General features: G+C 37.5%; 1 protein-coding gene across 2 annotated transcripts; it reads right to left on the reverse strand.

Annotated features, from left to right (window-relative positions):
• Positions 1 to 1147: 1147 nt before the first annotated feature.
• Positions 1148 to 15130, reverse strand: LOC122671904 (protein FATTY ACID EXPORT 3, chloroplastic). Of its 2 annotated transcripts, none has more exons than XM_043869382.1 (7): positions 14825 to 15130; positions 13292 to 13682; positions 12274 to 12441; positions 6841 to 6887; positions 6690 to 6727; positions 1809 to 1906; positions 1148 to 1452 (listed from the first exon to the last, which is right to left on the reverse strand). In XM_043869382.1, exons 1-6 carry the CDS (start codon positions 15089 to 15091, stop codon positions 1819 to 1821), a joined length of 999 nt encoding a protein of 332 aa, XP_043725317.1. In that variant the 5' UTR covers positions 15092 to 15130; the 3' UTR covers positions 1148 to 1452; positions 1809 to 1818. The 2 variants fall into 2 exon arrangements, with proteins under 2 accessions (XP_043725317.1, XP_043725316.1); XM_043869381.1 differs by having other exon boundaries at positions 13292 to 13685.
• Positions 15131 to 15357: the final 227 nt, after the last annotated feature.

A 15357-nucleotide genomic window follows, 5' to 3' on the forward strand; every position in this document is an offset into this window, starting at 1 on the left:
AACTCAATTTGGCCTTCTGTATGGTATGAAAGTACACCTGACTGATGTGGGAGTTGCGAACAGATTGCGATAAGGTCTTGCACTTGTTCCATGTCAGGATTGTTTGAAAGCATGCATTACTGGAAGCTGGAACTTGGTAATGAAAATAAAGTCATGTCGTGGAGTTGGGATTTTGAAACTTGTTATGGTTTGTGATAATGGGTGACGCACACACAGGTAGATTTGATCAGATCAACCTTCCTGGCTTAAAATGGTGGACCTTTGCTCCTCCTTTTCATTCCCAAAACTTGGAGGCCCTTTGATAAATAATGGGCTTTGAGATTTTTTGGTCCATGTGGATTGTAGGGTTTTCGGATAAGTTGGAGGTCCTCAGTAACAAAAAAAAATAAATATATCGCTCTCAAGAAGACACTGTTAATGCATGGCATTAGAAAAGTCTATCAAATTTCAACAGTGAATTCTACAGTTGTACGATATCCTGAATATTGGTTGTAGAGGGTATAATGTCTAGGCCGTTTCATAGAACCAAATAAACTAAAAGAAGTTTTGATGTCAAAAAGTAAATGAAAAAGTTTCTAACGCTAGGGATAAGTCAGCTAGTTCTGCAGTTCTACCGGGTCTCTCCAAATTTTCAGTTTTCTGCATTTCAATAGTAAATGCCCCTTCGAACGCTTGTTCGAGTCCTCTTGAGTTCTGTTTCCTATGCATTTCCTGCAATTCCAAAGTTGATTTGAGTCTGCAAATCCTCTTCTCAGCTTACTCGGTTGTTGTATGTTGTGCAAGTAAAAATTTAAAGTAGTTATACAAAATGGGGAAAAGATCTGCACAGTGCACACAGTCCATGCAGATTCTTTCCCATTTTCTCTCACAAAAAGTAGGGGCTCCAAACACTTTTTTATTTTGTTTATTTATTTTTTAAATAATTATATTTTTTGAAAATATGAGGTAGTATTCCTTCCCAAGTCAGCAGCGTGGGAAACCCTCCCACTTAAAGTTATCATTTTATTTTTAGGGAAAATGAACTTTATTCAGGAGGGTGGCCGCAACGCCAGTGTCCCAGCCAATGAGAGAATGCACGCATCCATCGTCCAAGAAGGGCACGATGAATGACCTCTTTAATTTGAAGGATAGAACTTGAAAGAGTCTATCGAAAAGACAACAAAAGCAATTTTCTGGCACATTACTATAAGATTTGAACACTGAGATTGACAAAGAATAACGAAAAGCTAAGAGATCATATTCTCCCTTGTAAGAAGATAGCATCCTCCTTATTGTAATGCTTGATTCTTCATTTCCTGGGAGGAATCTCCTTTTTGATTCTACCAACACAATTACATGTTTGTAAGTAAACAAAACCATAATTCTTCACCAATGCTCATACATCTGTATCTTCAGCTAACTGCACAATACACTTCCAAAGCCATTGCAGTACAGTACAGAACTTTCTTCTACCTGGAAACATAGAAACAGGACAGATTTCTTAGCATCTAAAGAACTATAGTGAAAGTTACTTCTACCTGGAAACATAGAGACAAGAAAGATTTCTTAGCGTCTAAAGAACTATTGATGCAGACAAGTCACCTAAAGGGCTTGTTTTATTGGAAATAAGTCTTGGGTCGGGTTATGTTGGTGTTGAGCCTTTCATCAAAGTCTTATTAAATAATGTAAAGTAATGAAAGTGCCATGCAAAGCAGTGAATCATTTTTTTCACCATGGGGCCAATGATATAATGATATGAAACTTAAAATTATTTCCAGTCAGAGAGCACGGAAAAAGCAAGGGGAATATACAAAGAGTAGCTTACTAACCTTCCTGAAACTAATTCCCTTGTCCATGATCCACGTTTGGCCCTTTCTGACTACCATTTAATATGATCCTATAGCAATAGAAGGCTACCATTGCTCCACTGCATAGATTAAACTATTTGTCAGAAAACCAACAGTAAATCTAGAAAATGAAAAGCAAATCATGAACTAAAAGTTGATACAAATCAAAGTATCTATTATAGAAATTGAAAATGATAGAAACAAAGAACAATCATGAGTCCTGCAGATGGACACAACTAGATTAATATACTTTTAATTGAACTTCATTTTTTTTGGGGGGGGGGGTGTGGGGGGAGAAAGTGGATAAGTGATATTTCATTGAAAGATGGGGAAAACCACAAAATATAAACAGACAAAATCTTGATCAAACTAAAAGATACATTGAACAGCAGAAGACAGGTAGAGAAGAGGGTACTCCAAAGCAGGAACTGCACCTCTTAGATGATTTTAGTTTTCCTTTTTTGATAATTTTAAGAAAAAATTATTGCAGAAGACAAGCTATGGTACATGGCAAAAAGGACAATAACATAAGGCAAAGCTTCGAACCATCAAAGAGGGACTAAACAATGGGTTACCAGGCCCAAAATACGAGGATTGCATATTCAACCCCTCCCTGGCCAACTTGTCCACTAAAGAATTAGCAAACTCCATCCTTCAAGACAACATAAACCCCTTGAACGTACAAAGACCTAGCTTTCCTAATATGTTGTACATATAGCCACAGAAGAACCAAATAGGTTAATGGAATAATAGGGTAGATCTAATCTAACTGATAATAACGATGAAAAATGTCACCTTTGCAGGCAAACAAGGAAACACATTTCCTTGTTAGTATTATAGTTGACCTTGCTCAGCCAAAAAGATATATAACACCTCGGTTTGGCTTGTAAACTTTGTGGAGATCTTGTTCATGTCATACTCTAGGCAGGAGTCAAGTTTCAGTTGAAATTGAACTTCAACACATGTCAGAATAAAGGTTTGAAATTGGCTAAACTGAACGTGAATTAGGGAACTGGGGCCATCAGGTATTGAAGGTGTAATGAGGCTGTCAGATGGTATTTTACTGGCCTTCTCAGAGCCAATTGGACAAGGGGATTCAATCAGAGCAGAGTCAATGGCATTGAAGGCTGCGGTGAAAGTGCCAATTAGTAAGGGATTTCACCATGTTCTGATAGGAGTGAATGAAGAATTTAGAAGAGAAACTATGATTTTATATTCAATATATTAGTTTGGTACGAAATGCATTTTGTTTAAATGGAAAGCGTATTAATAATAAGATGGTGGATAATTTGGAGAAAAAAGGGGTAATACACCCAAGGCTATGTTATGGCAATGAAATTTCTCCGTGACAATTCAGTTATTCAGGTGTATGGGTGGGTTTGTACTGAAATAGGTGTTTGACAATTCTATAAGCTGACTTACCTCGTAATAGTGGCTGTTATTATTTTAATCCTACTACTTTATACTACTTTTTTCAAATTCCAATACATAATCACTTAAATAAAAGGAAATTGGTTGAAAACATTTCGAGAGCAGATTTATGGATGGGCCTGTCCATAGAGTTGTTCCATGTGGCAGGTCAGATGGGGCTGAAATTTTGTATACAGGTACACCCGAAGTTCCCTTGTTCACATATCAAGTTTCAGCCCGAAGTCAACCAAGTGGCAAAATAAAACATTGGAAAGTCCAGGATTACACAAGGGTATATGCCAATGGACTGAGAATAGGGCACAAGCCAATACATGGGAGGGTAAATGTCTGAATTTCAGTCTGAAATAGACCATTCCCCAAATTACCAATTGTCAGAATTGTCACATTATCCTTCTGCGTGGCAAATCTAGGTGGGCCGTCCATAAAGTGATAGCTTGTCCATAAAACCCTTTGCCAATTATTTCTTTTAGGCTTCAACCACCAAGAATACAACAGAAAGGGTACAACACATGGTGGAACATAGGATTAAGATGGGAAAATATATTTGACATGTGACCTCTATCCAATATCCAGAATGACCAATTCAAATTTCACGTAGATTTGACAATTTGACAGGCTAGACTGGGGCCGACCCTACCTCCTAATGGTTAAAATCTAGTATGACCAAGGCAGGGTTAGTGCTGGGTAAGGACATAAAAATCCCTGGGCCGCCCAACCAATGCCACCACACCCCACCACACCTTAACCTGCCCTGCTGCCATTCAATATCCATGTGGCATAAAGCCTCATACCAGAGTTAAACACAGGGTAAGGGTACAAAATCCCTGGGCCCCCCAGCCAATGCCACCCCACCCCCACCTTACCCTGCCCTGTTGCCGTTCTATATCCATGTGGCATAATTGAGCCACTGGAAAAGGAAATATTTGTCATGTCTCATCTTTCAGTCTAGCAAGTCTCAGCCCAATCTGATTTCCCCATGAGAGAGAGAAAACTTCAAAAATTTGTTGGAAAGTCAACTTTGGAGCAAACTTCGGTTAACCATGAAAATACAAGGGTATAAGTGCTGGCATGGTACGTCATATAGTGGAGATTGGAGTAGAGACTTAACAGTTGACATGTGGCTGATTCAATGCAGAACAGGCAAACAATTCAATCTAAGAACCTAACATGGCCAATGAAAGCTGCCAAGCTGAACTGTTGATGCAGCAGCCAAGAGAAAAAAGCACAAAAAGCCTTAACCGTGCAGCCCTTTCCATCCTTTTCTCACAGCCTTCTAGAAGATTACATCAGCAGCAATATAATTTGCATTTTTATTTTTTCTGTCAAAATTTAAAAACAGTTTCTCTTCAGTCATTAGCTTCTAAGAATTCAGTTGAGTTCTTTGACTAGTTTTTTCTACTTTCTGTTCTTAGTTTCAATTTTTAGAGATCAGAAATTTTCTTACTTGTAAGCCAAGCATCAGGGCTGATCCCTTCAGCTATAAATAGGGGTCAATCCCACTTCCCTCCCCCCTTGTAAACACAAGTTATGAATAACAAAATTGCTGCTGCTAGCTTCCTCCTCAGTGAGGATTCACTGAAGTTTGGGTAGGGTAGATTCCCAACTCTGTCAGAGGGTGGATTATCACCGAAACTTCATTGTTCCTTCACGTTCTTCACTCAGTTCTGTTCCTGCAGCATTACAGTTCAGTCCTTAAAGACACCAGGTAAGTTTATCAGTCCCTCCATCACCCTGCGGCTACTCTGTTTGTCTCTTCTCCCGGCTACCTTATATTCATCATGAGTCCTTCAAAAGTTCAAATCAAACTGTTTGCTCTCAAACTTCACCCATTATCCTTTTTCCTCCCAAAAACAACCACCGAACTCTGCTTTAGAACCTTCTGTTACAGCCTTTACCAGCCCTTGGCCTGTTTCCAGTCTAGCCTTAGCATGAACTCTTCGCAATCCCATAGAGTTCAGGGAAATCTCCCAACTTCTAGCCACTGTTAGAACCACCAGAAAGGAACAAGATGACCTACAAGCACCACTGTCCGGTACTGCGTTATAGTTTTTTCAGCTTGTTCTGGCACACTAGCCTTTGCATATAGTCAGGCCCTTGCTTGTTGTCTCCATTTGTGATTGTAGATGACAATTCGACTGTAGTTTCAGGCCTTACTGACTTGTGGCTCTCAAGTTATCAATTTCTTTTTTTCTGCTAGTTCTGCTCTAGTTCAGCTTTATTGAGTTTCATTGTTTCTGTCCTAATTTCTAAGTCGCCTAATATGTGTTTTAGCCTAAACAGTCCTTGAGTATGTGCTCTTAAGCTATTGACCTTTATTCTGTCCTACCTTAGCCCTAGCAATTTGAATCCAACATACCTATTTAGGGAGAGCCTTTCTAGTTGCCACCAATTGTTTCCTTGAAATTAGCCTAAATAGCAAGGTTACAGCAACAAATAAATCTCCTAAAAAGAATTTTTCTTGGGAGCAGCATCAAATTTAATCATGATTGTTCCTTGGAGAATGCAGACCCATTAATTGGTCGTGTTCTCAGGGACAGCTTAGGGTTCACTGTTTGATACCTTTCGATGTCTTGTGGGAGTGATATACTTGATTTGCTCTGGGATTCTTGCATTTTTCCAGAGGTCTCAAATAAGCTACTTTGTGGCTTCTACAGGCTTTTGATCGAGGGAACTCAACAGTGGTGATAGCATGGCCTAGTCAAGGGAGAAGCAGTCTGTAGAGATTCTCTCATTCAAGGAAACAGATCCTTGCTATTGTATCTAACAATCTCTAAAATTTTCTTTTTGTGGACATACTGAAATACAAATCAGCTGACACTCTGGTTGATAAATTTTCCAAGTCAGGGTGCTCATAGAGTAGCTCGGCATGCGAGTCAATTGTTCCATTGTAGCTAGTGCTTTAATGTTTTTATGGTTTTTTTCGTTTTTGTCGGTCGTATGGGCATCGGTATTGCCTTCATTGGCAACAGCATTGTTACATTCCCCTCTAATAAATTTGTCCATTATCAAAAAAAAAAAAATGGTACAGTCCTGCTGCCACATTTCTTGTCTTTGGACCCAATGACCCATGATGATTTTTGTTGGGTTACTATGACAAACTCCATTTATAATGTCTGATTGGTAAAACCTAGCCATTCAATTTCAGTGTTTCTCTAACAAACACTGAAAAGGATTGGCTTCAGGCCTACAAATGGAAATAAATCAGCACCTAAACTGATTTTTGCATGTGAGTCCCACAAATGGAAGCTGACTATTCATTGTATGATTGAGTTAAGGGCTCAAGGCATGCCGTGTGGCATAACACGTTGTCATGCATGGCAACAATCCACCTTGCAAGTTATAGTCCCCTTCTGCCCAGCCCATGGACATGTTATAGAAGATAGCTGATAAGGCATAATAAATTATAAAAGAGGATATCAATAAATCACAAACCTGATTAAGGTCGTGAAAGAACCTGGAAGTGACGCCCTCTGCAAGAAAAAAGTTAAACATCAATAACTGTACACAGAAGGTCAATAAAAGGTACATCAGTTTGATTAATATAAAACATCATTTTTCAAAGAATTACAAATGCAAGCATTACCTGAAAAAGCAAGCACAACTCTCTTAGGAATATTACACTTGCAATTGCTGCAGCAACAATTTAAAATCTTTCAGAAGATCAGAGGTTTATATAGATAACTAAAACAATAGTTTTATCATTCCCATATATACATGCACAGTTAAATACAAAAGAGTATAAAATGCACATTCTTTCCCACCCCAATCCTCAAGCATTAGATCCTGACCCAACTAAAATAATATGTTCTCAAGTTCAACACTTGTTAAGGTCCCCCCCCCCCCCCCCAAAAAAAAGACACAAAAGGGGGGGGGGGAGGGAAGTAAAAGGAGACTGATCAGGGGGGGAGGAAAAGGAGAAAGAGCAGCCAATGAAGTTTCAAATTTTCAGTTAAATAATAACACCAGAAAAGAGGACTTTCTTTGATTCTTTCTCAAACAGTCAATTAATTGATGCTCAGTACATTATAGAGTTTTGTGTGTGTGACATAAAAGATGCATGGAGCATGGTACAAGGTTTCGGCGAAATTTCGCGAAACCTACCAAATTATTTTGGTTTCATAAAGAGTCAAAACCATTGTACAAGATTTCGACGAAATTGCGCGAAACCAACCGAAATATTTTGGTTTCGCAGGCTGCCGAAACGAAACAGCCTTCAATACTGAAGAATTGCAATGTTTTAACTGAAATTTCACAGTTTCGGAGAAACTTCAACCATATTTTGGATTTTGGTATCGTTTCGGTCAAACCCTTTGTATAAAATGCATGGTTTTGATCGAAATTTCGACAATGTTTTGAGTTTCAGTATTGTTTCACTAGTTTCAACTCCAAAGAGGGAAACTTCCTAGAAAACATCAGTGTTTGTGATTTTTGGCCAAATAACTCCTTTATCTTTTTTTCATTCATCCAAAAACAAAAAAAAACTCCTATATCTTTGCAATGAACTATGAATGACATTTTATACTTATGAAATGGTTTCTAATTTTATGTTTATTCATTCCTAAATCATTTTTTGGTTGTTTTTATTGAATTGTGTGTGTTCTAGTACTAAATTTTGTGTATACAGAATCGTAAATCATACAGCGCATTGTGTACACTACCTAGGATCCAAAGCCAAACTACCATTTTGTATGTGTTATTTACAATCTAAGGGTTCCACTATGTTAAAAGGTCTAAAATAGGGTTTCCTAGAAGTTTTGGGAACTAATTTGGCTATTTGGGACTTGAAACCAGCAACCGAAACCTAATGCGATACTGAGAAATGCACAAGTTTAGACCAAAATTTACTTTGGTTTAATTATAATGACACATTTCGAACGAATTCATTTTGCCTAGTTTCGACTCAGAAGCTTGGAAAATCCAGTTTTGGTGCTTTCTTGGCCAAATCACTACTATACAAGGTTAGAACAAGTACTTGGGCAGTAGGGAAATGCAGTAATTTTCTACATTGTTGGAAGATTTGTGCAAGACTCTAAGTTTGAGGTATATCACTTTTCCCAATAACTAATTTTTGGAACAAGTACATGGCTAGATCTTGTGAAAAAGTCAGAGGATAACTTCATTCGGCAGCAACATCCTGGTCGTTTTGATCCTTCCTGGAACTCGATGTAGTACTCTAAGACTATAGGATGGGCATAAGGGTGACTTGTTGCTTGTATTGTTGAGTCCAATATATTTGACTTTGTAACAAACAAAATTTGATGTATGATTTATGAAATGGTTTATAATTTGATGTCGATTCATTCTTGATGCATTCTTAAGTTGTTCTACTTGAATTATGTGTTCTAGTACTAAACATTGTGTGGAATAAGCCCTATCAGAGAATGTATACAGCGTACACTACCAACCAAGGGTCGTCAAACTACCATTTTGGGTGTGATATTTTAAAATCTAAGGGTTCCACCATGTTTAGAGGGCCTAAAAGAGGGTTTCCTACAAGTTAGGACCTAATTTTGGTTATTTGGCCCTTAAAACCCAAAATCGAAACTTGCTGGAAAAATTGTCCAGGTTTCAGTCGAAATATTCCGAAACCTGGAACTATGGCATGGAGCCCTCCTAGTCCATCTCATAAGTTACAACTGCTATGCCAATTTCTATAAGCCAAATACATTCTCAGAATGAATCTGAGGAAAAACGGCCAACATATTTCTAAGAATGAAGTCGGGAACCTACTTTTCACATTTCACCCAGGAGGAAAACTAATCACATAGATTAAATTTTATAGGAACAAAATTATTATTTACTATAGAAGAGTGCTATGTGATGGTGGAAGTGCTGTCATGTGGTCCCCAGGGATACTTGCAATCTGAATCCTGAATAATTGGGAGGTGCAGGAAATACTAGAACTAGTTTAACTTTGCAACATATCCAGATTGATGCACAGAAGGCCAACTAGAAGACCAAAGAAAGCAATAAGATTTCAGCATTTCAAGTAAAGATATAAGAGAAGAAAATACTAAAATAGCATAAAATACAATAGATAGTAGGGAATATATAAGAAATTATAAAGCAAAAAAAGTTCTCACCTCCTTCCCCAATAACCGAATGCATTCTATTGATATTATATACATCCATAAATTAACTTTCACGATCAAATTAAGACAAATATATTGTTTAGCAAAAAGAGAATGAAATGCTTCCTGTATGTTTGCTAAGTTCTATGCATAAGTTTCATATTAACCACCAAATTTTAAATGTTTTTATCTTTTTTCTAATTTACAATAGTTTCTATAATACCCAATAAAATTTTAGTCAGCGTAAATTGGTTTCCCTAAAAATTAATACACCATAATTTTGTTAACCACCTACACCTAAAGAAAGAAAAATCAAATAAGGCCTAAAACAGTTGTACATAAAGAAAATATTAAAAAAAAAAAACACTGGATCAACACTTCTCGGTATTAATGCATTTGAAAGACATTTCCCCATCAATGCATAGAACAATAGGGGTTTTGCAGATACTTTAGAAAGAGAATGTTTTCCCCAAAGCCTATAGTATATAGACTTCAACCACTCCAGATCCCCCCCCCAATCTTTGTTTTGAAGCTATTTGGTCTGCCAAATTTGTTGGAGAAGAGGTATCTAACAATTTTTACAGGGTATACTGTAATTTTGGTCAAAGATGGAGGTTTCAGTTGTTTAGTTGAAACTATGTACTTCTATTATTACAATGGAATTTAATTTCAATGCGTCTGAAATCACCAAAAATCAGACAGAGATCCAAAACCAATGATATCGTGGATGTTATTTAACTAGGGAAAGTTATTTGAAAGTACTACAACGAAATCAGTCTATGGTCAGACTGTCCAAATATTATTGTTTAGAGGAAAATCTTAAGCAAAAGACTACAAAAGTAAGGGTTGCAATCAGGCGAATTTAGGAAAGTTTTCCAACCAACATACCTAACCTAGACTTAGCAGCAGATTATTATAGGTAGGGTTAGGCATGCCCAAGCTTACCTTCTTTGTAATAGATAAGGGTTTGGGCAACCTGCATCAAAATTCTAAAAAATACAACTAAACCAAATAAGGGGGAAAACATCCCCACGATGCCAGCGTCCAACCCCTTTACATGCCCCCACCCATTTTACTGTAGCACCCCTTTTGAAATCCCCAAAACATCCCCTCTTTTCAAGGGTTTTCCACAATTACCCCCCCCCCTTTTCCAATGCCCAAAACTGCACATGGAAGTCGGAGGGAACCCTCTCCCTAAAATAAATACAACTTTTTTTGTTCGTTTCTGTAGTATATATGATATAGTTTAGCCATCAGTTTGTTCATGGTTGGATGGTCGCAGGATCGCAGCTGGGGCTGGGGATATACACTAGCCCATCAGGTCAGGGTCCCATGGCTTAGCCCGGCTCAAATAATTAGTTGGCCTAGCAAGCCAAGCCCCAAAAAGAACCCATTAATAAGCCATTCCAAGTACAACAAATCCTTAATTAGGCATGGTGAGCCAGTCTCTATTTGAAGATCCAATGCTTTCTACCCCTTACAGGCATGGTTCATAGAAAATCTGTTAGCATGATGCTGCTTTCTTTCCCTCTCCTCGTTTTCTTTATTTGCTAAATTATCTCTTATCTACACTTCAAAACCCCTCCTTACTGTAATTCATCCGAAAAACTCAAGAAACCTCTAATTGTACCTTCAATGCACAATAAATCAATCCAACCACACTACAAAAATGACACATACATACGTATATATACTCATGGAACCATAGGGCAAAACGTTTTTTGTTCAGCGATTACCTACCTGGAATGCATGACAGTATTAGATCCAACTCTGTGATCAATGATTATGTAACAGTAATGCTGGACTAATATGGAATTTTGAAGCTTTCACTAGTTATGAATTACACACACACACCAGAACCAATATGTCACATACCTACATGCTATGGTTGAATGGCAAACATTTCTTGAGCAACTCCACTCTCCACCTGCTTATTATTAGCCTAATTCAAGGATGATGCAGAGAAGAGTAATAACTAACGGAGGTAATCGTTTGTAAAAGGTTAGTTGGTCTCACAAATGGGCCCCATTTTTTCTTTCACTTCTCTATTTACTTTTAGTGGTTTAGAGGAGTCCTAGTCAGATTAGGATCTGATTTTGAGTTGGTGTTCTCGTGGAGGGCTGGCTTTGTTGTTGTTGTACTTCTATGTAGTTGTATTCTGTTGTACTTCTATGATCTGCTTTTCTATCAATAATGAGTTGGTTTAGGAGTTTGAATTTCAGTCCTAATAATATTTGGTTTGAGTCACAAGGCCAGCTAAGATTTATTCAACTCAAATAGGATTAGTGTTAGTTTAATTTAAAATAAAGCAGTGTTTCCTTCTAGGAATTGGATTCCAAAAATAGAATTGGAATTGACCAAGAAGCTCTGGCCTTGAGCAATAGAATGATAGATAACCATGTAGTCTTCTTATTTTTCAATGTAAGAAAATTGTTGTACAGTTTAGGGTAAGAGAATGGTCTTCCTACATATTAGTAGTTGAACATGAACCAATTGGTTTATCAGTCATTCGGTCTTTCCTCTAGTTCTCAGTTTCACCTGCGGCTTCCTATAATTAATGTCATTTATGGGTTATGCTTCTGCAGTCGAAATTATAACCAATGTCATCACACCCATCAAATAAACAAAGAAATCAGTTTTTTCTCAATAATAGCCCCTTGTTGAGTTTACCCCAAAAAAAATATTACTCGCATGAAGTTTGATTGCATTCCCAGCAGTCTAAGCTTACTTAGTTTCTCTGATTTTCTTCTTTTCAGATTCAGAAGATATATACAAAATACATCTTTCTTCCTATTTTCTGTTCTCGTCCTTGTTTTAGTGGGAGTCCTATTCCTAGTATAATTTGGATTTGGGAGTTCTTCTCTTGTAACATAGGATATAAGTTATTTTCAGGCAATCACATGAACTTTGATAGAAATAAATGGAAACTAGTTTGCATACACTACCTGCTTGTCCTTTCATAGTAAGATCAGATGGTTCTCCTCTTCTCCATGATCTCAGACTTGATATGCTTAAGGCTAAGAGAGTACCACCTAGGATAACGCCAAACCTAATGGCAGAAATGCTTCCAGTGAGCATGAAGGTAAGAAAGCCACCAAGAGAAAGCAGCGCACCTGCAAAGAATAACAAGTTCCTCAACAAAGATAAATTTCCAAAAACAGAAGAACTTAGCACTACTATTTTTTGGATAAACAACAATTTTACTAGGGAGAAGAAAGTGAAAATATACAAAGGAGGAGTCATTGTTCAACCCACAACAAGAGTACAGAAACCAAAGGAAATATAATATTGATACAATTACTAATACAAAGACTCGCTTAACGACCCGTTGCTTTGCTAACTCCTCTGCAAGATTACTTGCAGACATTAACACGACCATTCATGTCTGATTTTCAAATCAAATAATAGATAAGAAGCAGCAAAAGGATACTTAAGATGAAAAAATCATAAATAAAAAAAAAGAGAATCATGTATGTGTTTGGTGATCCTATAGCTTTTCATGTCTCTCATGATGAAAGGATGAGAACTTGGAATTAGATGGCCCACTCTGAAGGGATATACTAGACCTAAAACCAGCTTGAACTAATGATGCAGACCATACATATATTCTGTAATCATTTGAAATATTAGATTTCTTATTTAAAATATGAAAACTTCAAAAGTTCCAAAAATAAAACAAAGACAAGATGGTTAAACGAAACACCTGATCAAGCTGGTGTATGTAATATTTTCTTTTTTGATAGACCACCTTGGAGGTTCTCCAAAGGCTCCCCATTTGCAAGGCAAGTAGTCCAGCCCAATATGGTAGATAATCTAAATTCTAAAGGTACAGCTACTCCAGATATAAGAAGATCTTAAAAAGAAAAGGGGAAAAAGGGGCTGGAAACAGAGTATGCTCCTGTAATACAACCAAAAAACAAACCACCATGTCCATGTTTAACATCACAGATTTATAATACATACCATAGGGAATCCCAAGATAAAAATCCTGAACTTTAGAGATTTCATTCAAGTCATCAGTTGAAGAGGCAAAAGTCTCCACAATATCTTTCACCGGCTCTGGGGAATTCTCTGCTGCTGTGGAAAGATATTCTTTACCTTCTTCACTAATATCTTTTGCTATTACACTCAGATCTTGCCTTGCTTTCTCTGCTTGAATTTTAAGCTGCTCTGAAGCTCTCTTCAGAATCACCATTGCTTTTTTGGAGTACAACTCATAAGCTTCTTGTGACATGCTCTGCATTTTAATGGCCTGTTCTTTGAAAGTTTTTAGAGTCTGTTCCCATTCTTCTTGTGATTCCTCTGCTCCAACTTCAAGCTCACTTTTCTTCTTTTCCACTTCAAGTTCCGAATGCTTCTGATAAATCAAAACAAGAGAGGAAAAGACATTCAATTACCATCAATAAAGATGTTTCAAAGTCCAGACTCTTCTGAATAAGAGAAACCTGTACTTCTAAAATTATCATGCCTAAGACCCTAAACAAGATAAGCCGTCTTGTTTTGTTTAACACCAGAATTACTCAAAAAAAAATTAATTAAGAGGAATTCAACAGACATATCCAGTAAACACAGGGAAGTATTGAAAAAACAGAATATTATCTTCCCTAAGTTAACCAATTGGAATTGAGTGTGAGCTATCATTTAACTGAAAGAAACAATTCTAAGGCAACCCATAAAGATACCAATTGGAAAGGTCCCCCCAATTCTCTGCTGTCATTATTTGTCAAAAGCAGTCTCCTGAGAACTAGGTAGCTTCCTTACTAGACCAGCTGCCTTGGTCATTTAGACTAGGCACTTGCCTACTGTTACTCCCAGGAGACTGGATTGATCTTTAAGGTCTACTTGTCAGCGACTGCGTAGCTTGATGTTATATACAGTCAATAGAAACAACAATTTACATAATTGCCTATATGTTTTCAGAGAATGACACAGGGCATCTCAGATATATGTGGCAACAGTTATAGTCTATCAAAATTGCAATGAGCCAAATGTCAAAGTTATTGAAAACTCAAATTGCTCAAGTCAACAGAAGATCCACCTATTGCCGAAGCCATCAGCCAGGTGAATCTTGAAAACTTGTCTATAGATGGTCCCCGAAAAATACCTCCAGAATCCCCCTGTAAGGTATGCAACCTCCAAAGTGTTGCCCACATCACTCAAAGACCAGACCCAACCATAGTCAGAAAGAAAGAGTTCCAAGAAAGCTAAACTGAATTTGTCGTTCATTGTCTCTCATTAACAAAGAAAATGAATAATCTAGTTTGTTTGACTCATCGGCATAACCAAATGATCACCAATACGATATGATCTCTTATTTATACATCGGTAGTCAACTTCTTCAAAACTCGTGAATGAGCAATGGAGCATGTGAATTAAAGAATAAAAGTCCAGAGTAAATCTCTATGTTTCATTATCCAATATTATAGCTACACAGAGATAGAGATAGAGGCTAATTACAAAAAAAATGAAAGAGGAATAGTATCTTGTTCAGCTTACCGAATCATCTTGAGAAGCAGCAAATGTGACAAATGATCGGTTCTTCGAAACCCTGGCGTCGAATGAAATAAAATGCGGTCCAAGCCCTTTAGGAGAGGAAACAACGGAGAGACTTCTGCAACTGTGAGATCGAACAAGAGCTTCGAAACGATAAGGAGAAAAAGAAGATAAACAAGGATGATAAGACAAAGCCATGGAACCTCTCTTTACTGAGAGCTTAGGGTTAGGGTTTATGTGAGAGAGAAACCCCTCAAGAGCAAAAGCCATGGATGGAGGCGGAGCTACTCACAGTATCTCAGCGTGAGAGTTGGAGAGAGAAGACAAGAATTGCGAGATCTCGAGCGAGGGAGACCCTCTTCTAATTAACAAACAAATTGTTCTAGTGCTACTTCTAGGCTACGCCATAGTGCGTGATACGCAACAAGGAGTGTAACTATAAGCCTTCTTGGATTCTTGACACGTAGGCAACAAATGTTGTGTGACTAGGAAGTTGTATGGGGCCCACAGAATCTGTTGATTGATCAATATGATGG

Source organism: Telopea speciosissima, chromosome 8, assembly GCF_018873765.1.
Source record: "Telopea speciosissima isolate NSW1024214 ecotype Mountain lineage chromosome 8, Tspe_v1, whole genome shotgun sequence".
Lineage (NCBI taxonomy): Eukaryota > Viridiplantae > Streptophyta > Magnoliopsida > Proteales > Proteaceae > Telopea > Telopea speciosissima.